The 9,297-nt window shown below is 37.8% G+C and overlaps 1 protein-coding gene across 2 annotated transcripts in view; it reads right to left on the bottom strand.

Annotated features, from left to right (window-relative positions):
- Window positions 1-3,750: 3,750 nt before the first annotated feature.
- Window positions 3,751-9,297, bottom strand: part of SEMA5A (semaphorin 5A) — a 313,297-nt gene continuing 307,750 nt past the window's right edge. For both annotated transcript variants that reach the window (XM_031062762.1, XM_031062763.1), the window contains one exon: window positions 3,751-8,664. In XM_031062762.1, the coding sequence (XP_030918622.1) occupies window positions 8,545-8,664 (120 nt within the window). In that variant the 3' untranslated portion in view covers window positions 3,751-8,544. The remainder of the gene's footprint in view (window positions 8,665-9,297) is intronic.

The raw sequence follows: 9,297 nt of genomic DNA, 5'->3' as shown, positions 1-9,297 counted from the left end.
CACCCATTTACTCCCAGGTAAGAGGCTTGAAGACAGTTCTGGTGTTACCTTACATGATGGCTTTTAATTATGATGTGTTAATTGCTGTAATTTAAGTAAGGAATTAATATTGCAAAACCATTTCCAGCAAGTCAAGCTGCTAAATTTCCTTTAGTTTCATCTTTTACATAAATGCCAATAGATAGGAATAGTAGAATTCCCTCTTCAACCTGTGCCCATCTTCAGCATGGTGTATGTACTTTTACTATTAGAAAGTATCTTCTACCCTAATCTGTACCTTAGGAGAAATCCTAACTCATATTTCATGGGAAAACATAGGCAAAGGTGGGCTTATTGTGGGCATGGACAAGTAATGGACAAGGGTTCAAAAAAATGACCTAAGGATGTTCTTGAGAAGTTATGAATATTTCTAGGAAATCCATACTTGGGGCCAAATAATGAGATTTAAAAACATTTCTACCCATCTCTCTGGTATGGGTTGATGGCAAGTTTTATGTTAGTTTTAGTACCAGACACATTTCATGGGATCAAGAAATCCCATAAACATCACGTTTACTGTTAATCATTGTCTTGAAGAGCTCTGGGAGAGAAATGTACAGTATGGTACCTGAATAATATCATGAAGGAAGCTTCAAAGGGAATATAAAACATTAAAAAAGTTTATTTTTCTTTTCTTCTGAACAGATGCCAAATTTATCACTGCAGAACTTGGTGTTCCCTTCCAGGTTAGTGCTGCTTCCACTTGTACAAAAATCAGGCAAACAAAAAGAACAGCTGAGAAGACCACAGATGTGTGACTGAGATTTGAGTACACATTTTAAGTGTTCTGATTTGGAGAAAAGTGTTAGATGAGCACAAAGAGATGAAGTTCAGGTCATGCTGACATTAAATACCTGAATGGGGCAGAAAAAGACTTATTACCAAAGTTTGAAAAAAGACACTAAATCAAGAAAGAAAAAGGCATCAAATAATATAAATTGGAGTAATGAAGACCAGAAAAGTGATATACTCTCTACTCTCTCCAACTTAGAATCCAATTTGATAAAAGATAATTTATCAAATTAAATTATTTGAAATATCCAAAATCATCACTAGAGAGGATAATATGTGATGGGATGTAAGATGGAAAAACAGTCCCCACCCATCATCTGAGCTTCTATTTTGTGTCCCAGGTGATCAGTAAAGCATTATCTTACATTACCTGTGGATAACTAAATAAGTCAATGAACAGGCTGATAAATTTGACAAGCTGGGAAAAATGTGCTAAGCTGTCTGAATAGGTGTAAATCCTAACTGAGCTCACACCAACGGAACAAGGCTGCAGTTTTAACTGGCTTAGATCCCTGCACCTATGTTTCTATGCTCAAGTCACCACAACAATGCTTCCTCTTAAATGTGAGTGTCTTTGGCAGCTCTCATGAAAAGTTCTGCTAACAAAGTTATTTTTGAAGAAGTTAATGGAAAGGTAAAATGATTCCCTCTAAAGATTTGTATAGGGATCATTTACTCCCATTATTGCAATAAGCAACAGCATTATCATCATACCAAACCAAAATGTTTACTATTGCTAAAAATCTCCAAGCTCTATATCAATTATTTTATCTTGGATGCATCACTATTATGAACAATTTGTCCATTGTACAGATTATTTCATAGGACCATGACAAAAGAAATCACTTCTGAGCAAAAGAATATAAAAGCAATTTCTTCTGCAGCTTTCCTATCATCAAAGTTTTAAATAAAAGTTGGGGACTTTAAATTTCCTATCTATTTGAAATTTTACACTTCTTTCACTTCCAGTCAATGTCTACTGCTGTAGTTAACAAAAGTGAGAATTCATTCAAAAGTGAGAATTCATTCAACAGTGAGAATTCATTCAAAACTATATTTCCATTAGGAAATATAGTTTCTGAATCTTGGAATATAGTAGACAATCACACAGAAACACAGAATATGTTGAAGTGGAAGGGATTCATAAGGATTCTCAAAGTCCAAATCCTGGCCCTGTGCAGGACACCCCAGGAGTCACACCATGTCCCTGAGAGTGTTGTCCAAAAGCTTCTTCAACTCTGTCAGTCTTGGTGCTATGACCACTTCCCTGGGGAATTTGCTCCAGTGGTCAACCTCTGGGTGAAAAACTTTTTCCTGATATCCAGCCTAAACCTCCCTTGACACAATTTCAGACCATTTCTGGTTACCACTGAGAAGAGATCAGTGCCTGCCCCTCCTCTTCCCTTCATGAGGGAGTTGTGACTGCAATGAAGTCTCTCTCCCCTCAGCCTCCTCTTCTCCACACTGAATAGACAAAGCACCATCACCCACCCCTCATTCAGCTTCCCCTCAAGGCCCTTCACCATCTTTGTTCCCCTCCTTTGGATGCTCTCTAGTGGTTTAATGTCTTTCTTATATTGCAGTGAACAAAACTACTTTGTTACTGTTAAGTACATTCCATGATTTTTTCAAATCCAAATCTACTGTTGTATGAGGTTTGCGGATGACTACTTGGGAAAAAAATAACAAAACCCCGGTGAAAATAACACCTTCCTTCTGCATTCTCAGCCTCTAGGATTGGATTATTGAATGCTGAAAGTTACACTGAATCTTTTTTTGAAAATTACCATCTCTGCTCAGATGATCATTTCAGTTGAGGAATTGCTATAGTACCTTCAGTTTAAAACCAATTACAGACAGACAGACTTGTTTCCACTATAGCAGTTTTCACACAGCGCTTGATGTCAGTTTTACTGTAAAAATTTTTAGCAAACCTCACTCATTGCATAAAATCTCTTCTTCAAATTGATAAATACTCAGCAAGGTAGAAGCTGCGATCAAATTCCCAGAAGCAGAGAAGGCAAGGGGAAAAGTATGTGAGAAAGTATCCAACCTGGATCCAAAAAGCCAACAGGAAACAAAAGGTTTAGAAGTTCCCAGTACACCTCTCAGTGTGCTTTAACTTGCACCAAAAGTCTAAGAGCACGCCATCTCTATGGTGCATTTTCTTTTCTTTAATAAATGGCAGAAACTAAAGGGGTAGACACTCTAGCTGGCTGTGGGTGCACAGCCTGTGAGACTACCTTGGAGCTAGTCCAAAATCCACAAGTTCAACACCAGCTCTACAGACCTGCTCCTCTTGCCTTATCCTTCCTGCCAACAAGAAGGATATTTAGTATTGTCAAAATGCAACCTGTATAGTGGTGCCCCCTGCTTTTGAGAGCATTTCCACCCCCTCTGGTTAAGCTGATGCTGACAGTGTCACCCGTGCCACCAATGTCACCAGGCAATTTTGCACAAATACCTGTTGCAATCAGACTGCTTTTTCTTGAGCTACTAGTTGGCTTGATTATCCAGGAGCTTACAGTCCAGATAGCCTCACCCTTGGCAGTTCCCAAAAAGCCTCTGCGCTCCTTTGAGTTAATTGACAAGTTTGCCAAGCCTCCAGTCACATTCTTCTATGTCTTTGGTTTCACTTCTGCCTATCCTTGCTTCTGCTGGGGCTGAAATTGTTGCCAAACCTCCCAGGTTTCTGCATTTCCCTCTTTGTACCATCCCAGTTAGAGAATGTTGTCGCATGGCAACAGAATGCAAAGCATTCATTTAGCAATACAGAACAGTCCAGCTAAAGGCTGTTTCAGCCACAAATGGGTTCATTTCTGTGGAGAAGAGTAGACAGAAAAAAAGGGAAAATGTCCACAGATCCCACAATCCTTCTTTGTTTGGAAGAATGGCTTTTAAATGAAGTCAAGCAGTATCTTGTTTTATCATTCATTTATTTAGCAAAGAAAGGAATGAATTCAAATACCCCACACAATGAACACATATTATTCCCTGATATCAAGATGCAGATTCGCTTGTGAACAATTTTAAATGAATCTGGTTTTTTACTATTGAAGTCATCTTGTACTGTGCATGGATTTGTACAGAAGCAATATATTTTGGGCTCAATTCTGTAAACACATTAAAATAAGTAACTTGTTACATATATACCATTGATCTCGGCGTGGTTACTTATGTGATGAGTAAAATTATATTCAAGAGCCTAGCTTATGCCAAGCTAGGTATGGAAATGACACTGAAAATTAGAAGCATCTCTCTCTAGGCTCAGTGCAGTGTTGGTGGAGAGACACAAGCCCTCATCAGGATGTAACTCTGCCCATCTAAGTACGTTTTCCTAGACGAGACATAGATGATGCTGGTGGCAGCTACAGTTAAAATTGGCCAGACGCCTCAAGCAGAGCAAGATAAGCTTGGACCAAACTGTTTACAGAATTGATCTCATACAGCAAAGCCATTATGCATACAGTCAACATTAGGAATGTGCTCATGTTGCGCCGATTTTATTGAAACTGGTCCCACATTTAAAGAAGTGAATATATTTATTCTATAATTATGAGGAAAAAATACTGAAGTATTTAATCCTATTAACATTTTACTTACATCTGGGACCTCTTACATTCTTTTCTGGTTTGAACAGCCATATGGTCTGATGCTCTGAGAAATCTCTTCACTAACATAAGTGCTTCAGTAGCTCTTAATTTGTATGCTGGAGTGGTATTTTTCCAGAGTCTGGTGTGGATCTCTGGAAGAGCTAACTAAATGCACAGTACCCTACACCAATGTGAGACTTTAATCAGTACTGCTTAATAGCCTGGAAACCAAAGCCATTTAAGCCCCATTCTTTCTTCCACTCTCTTATAAAATTCCTAATCCTAGTACAAAATCTCTCGATTAGTTTAAGCCAAACCACACTGCTTCAACATCAGGTGACTGCAACGGCTGGAAAAGCTTCTACATAGAGTAACTTAAAAAGGCCATAAAGATCATCAAACTCAAATCAATGTCCAAGATATATCTGCAAGCAGGGGAGGCAATTTTCTAAGCAACTGAGGAATGTATGCTATGATTCAGAAAAATAAAAAATAAGCACAAAACGTGTACTCAGGCATAGCAGTAGTTCGAGTTGGCCAATGAGTGTTTGTACTGTGCAGGATGGGACAGGCAGTCTTGCTTCCTCCTTCCTCCATGCAGCAGGGCTACATGGAAACAGCTTTACTTAGAGAATTTTCATTTATCTGCCAAACTGTTTGCATTCAAAATAGAGAAGCATTTTTAAATTTTTGCAATCAGTGTAAGCATCGCTAGTAATAGTAACTAATGGCTTCAGAGGTAATATAATTATTTATCCAAAATAGATCACTTTATCCAAGGGAAAGGATGGAGGATATTTAAGCATAGCATTTGATGAGCAAGGGACTAAATTTTCACTTTCAAAGAAAAAAACAGTGCTTTCATAACCAAATTTTATCCTTGAGAAAATCTGAGAGCCCTATTGTCTTAAACAAGGTTTGCAGGAAATGCCCACATAGTATATTTTTGACAGAAAAATAAGAGCTTTCAAGAAGAAATGGACATCTTTTAATAGGGGACTTGGCAGCGCTAAGTTAGTTTTTGGACTTGATCTTGGACATCTTCCAATCTAAACAATTCTATGAAATTTGCTTTTTCAGCTTTGTAGCTTATTTTAGAAAAAATGCTAAATAAAGTCAGTTGAAAATAACTGGAGACTCCACTTTGCTTTGCTCCATGTACTAGAAAAGGCTGTACTAAACTACCTGGGTAGCTACACAGAATTCAGAAGGTGAAAATACTGATACAGGCAGTGCATCTGGGGTCCTTTAAAATTACCTAAGACACAAATATCTAAAGGCTTTAAAACCTGTTGTCTCACAACCTAGCTTGACAAGGAGATCTTGCCATCTAGTTTTTCTCATTTAAGTGCTGTGAAATTTCCACGTTTACCCTGCTGCTTCAGAGAGAATTTTGAATCTATTTCTACTTGTGATATAGAACAACTAAATTTAGGAAGCTAAATCATAAAGAAAAATAATTAAAATAATTACTTTCCTGACTTGTTGGCATGGGAGCTGCTCAAAGATCTGGAACACTTGAAATATCCCTTTAGGAGAGGGAAGTATGAGCAGACTGAGCATCTGCTAAATGGACTTCTACCTATGATCATGCAGACTTAACCAAGGGTATTATTAACACCTATATAACACATATCTAACATATGTATTTATCCACGAAAAGAATGAAAAATAGATCACTCTAAAGATAGGTGCCCCTCAAACTACTAAAGAGTTAGGAAAAAGAAGATAATTTCAGTAATTTTAATTAAAAAAGGTAAAATAAAAATACATAATTCAAATCTTTTAAAGGTATTGGTCTCAAAGTTAATAGTCTAAATATAAAATACAGAAGTTGGACTAATGTGCTCTTAGTACAGGGGCAGAAAGGAACAATGTTGCTCATATGCAAGTATGTACATGTGCTGCTTTTTCTTGGCAGTAGCAACAATATAGGTTTTATTTTATCTTATTTAAATATAAAATTATCTTTTAGCATGAACACAGTAATTCAAATACCATTCTGGTTATGACTTGGAGAGTTTTTCTTCCCTCTATTTCTTGCAAAGAAAATTTTCTCTTACCCATGGCAATTAGCTATTTTATTCCTGGAAAACCAAATCTAATGTACAGTAAAAAATCTCAAATTATAGAGACCCAGCATTATTATACTTTCTGGAGATGAGCTGGTGTGAAGGCGAGGTGCTTTCATTTGGCTGAGTTAGTAACAGGGAGAACTATTCAGCTGGAAAAAAAATAGATGGCTGATCTTAATTACTTTCATAGATGGTAAATGTGTGTTCATTTTACTGCATAGCATTTTAAAGACCACTTTGAATTTTATCATTTTTTGTGTAGAACAGATTGGAAGTATAGTGCTACATTCAGATCTATCCCCATTCCAAAATATAGCTCACTGCCATGAGTAGATGCGGTATTTACCATTGCTAGGGAAGTGTTTATTGGTACTTTTTGATTTTTTTTCAAATATATAGTTGCGAATCATTAAAACATGTACATGTTTTTCTCTATTTGTCTATCATACCATCACCTAATTAGCAAGGGCTCTAAACAGAATGGTAACATTTCCACTCTACTTCTCCTTGCATACCTCCCTAGTATTCTAGTGCGACGGTCTTTGCTTTTAGCAAGACAATGAAAGCCCAGTTCTTCAATCCTTAATATTCACTTAATTTCTTCTCACTAGCTTCTGAGAATAGCAAATGCTTCCTTGCTACTATAAACTCTGTAAAATCTGACTCAAATCCCTGCAATTTCCTTTTTAGTTATACATATAGAATTTCAGATACAAAAATAAAAATGTCATGAATGTGGGTGAAAACAGACAAGACAAAGAAAAATGGTATAAAACTTTGTGTTTCCTCATCTACCACTACAAAAGGAATTAAAACTGATAACTTAAAACTTAAATATGTACATCAATGAAGTTGAACAAGATCATCACTTGAAACACCGTAAGAATGTTCCTCTAGGGGCTGACTGATGCAGGTCAGACATGGCAGCAAGATAAGACAGCCCTTTGCAAATGTATTTATATTCTCTGAGCCAGCTTTGTTTGTCGGACACGTGCATATAAAGTAAAAGCTGTAAAGAAAAAAGCAGACCTATGATTATGCCTACATGCCCCCAAGAGCCAGAGATGGCACACAATAGACAGGGCAGTTGTAGTGCCCCGTGGCCAGCCTGGTGGCCACAGCCATCAGAGACAAGTGTGTCCCATGGGCACGCACCAGGGAGAGGAAGCCTGTGGAATGCCACAACAAACCCACGTGCTGCAGCAAGGCTGGCTTGTTCAAGACACAGAGAAAAACTTCCCAACATGCCTCTCCCATCTGCCCTCCTCCCTCGCCTCCCTGCGGGACATGCCCTTCCACACCCTCGCAAAAATTAAACTGAGCAAGGTGAAGGCTTTGTGTGACTGGGCTCGGCTTGCAGCTGCAAACCACTGACCCTGGAAGTGTCCGGGTTAATTACAAGATTGTATCCCTTGGTACAGCCTTAGTACTTCTCTGCACTCTGAACAGCTGAACTGCAGTCAAAGTGATTTACAGCCCAGGAAGATCAGCCTACACAGCCCGGAGCTGCTGCAGAGGATCACTAAACCACCACATTTCTTTTTGTCATCCCCAGCACCTTGTGAGCTCTTTTTTGGCAGTGTGAGCTTCAGGAGACTGCACAGAGGGCTAACAGCAAAGCTCCCTTTTTAAACCCCAAGGAAATAAAAGACAACGCCTAAAAAGAGAATTAGATTTGTACTCCTGGCACAGATTTAAGGGGTAACATTATAATTTCTTTTTTAAAGTCTGGAATGACTTAGTCACTTGTTAGAGAAATATGAGTGGAAATTTATGAAACTGAGCGAAGCAATGCAATCTTCATGAGTGGTCCAGCAACACTGAGGGGCTACAGCTGCCCCTGACACTGAAGGCCAACCTTGCATTCTGCAAAGAAAACATCAAACAGGCGGTTTGGGCTTTTGGCAGCAATGGGACATTGATGGCTTGGATCGTGCTTGAAATGTCTCTGAACTTCATCTCTGAAGCCTCAATCACATGAGCACTTGAGTAGCACAGGCCTTGGGACTGGGGAGTTACAGGAGGCCAGAAAATACACAAGCCCATTAGTATTCATCATAATTATTGAAATCTGTAAAATAGGTATTAGAATAAGTCTTTGCAGTAAGGTGTGGATTGAAGTATTTGTTTCTCTCCTCTAGAATCAGGTTGTTTTTGTTGAATGCCTGGGAAGAAAAAGAGAAAAAAAGAAATCAGAAAATGGAAAGGACACAGGAAAGATAACCACTAAGTGCTCTTTCACTAAAGCAGTTTTTGTGGCACATACCTGTGTACAGTAAGCCAGTCAGAAATGCATTGATAAATACCTGTATATCTACAGAAACTTGCATTTGCAAAAAGTATCTTCTTATGTAAAAACATTCCTACAGAAAGTAATTCTACTTAATAAAGCCAGGCATTTTCCCCTATAATATTACAGAACTAATTTTATGATTCTATGAATATTTTAATCATATATATGCAGTCCTTCCCATCAGAATGAGTCACTATCTTTTTACTGAATAGGTATTATTTTCTCTTTACTGTCTTAATTCCCTGATTTTCAAGTGGCAGAAATGTCTGAAGGCCTTAAAAGCATAAAACCTGTTTTTTAAAAAAAAGTAATATGGGTATTTAGAATGCTAATTTAATTTTCAAAGGAATGTTTTGGGTTTTTTTTTTTTGTTTCTGTAGCTATCTAGAGAGATGATGTGCAATTTCAAAAAGCTTTAAATTAGGTTCATATTGCACTGCTGACTAGAAGTTCCAGACTTTTCTTGCTGTTTTTAATAATTTTCATTAAAATGTCTTTAATTAGA

Source organism: Geospiza fortis, unplaced genomic scaffold (assembly GCF_000277835.1).
Source record: "Geospiza fortis unplaced genomic scaffold, GeoFor_1.0 scaffold64, whole genome shotgun sequence".
NCBI lineage: Eukaryota > Metazoa > Chordata > Aves > Passeriformes > Thraupidae > Geospiza > Geospiza fortis.
This window is presented reverse-complemented; position numbering and strand designations above follow the sequence as displayed.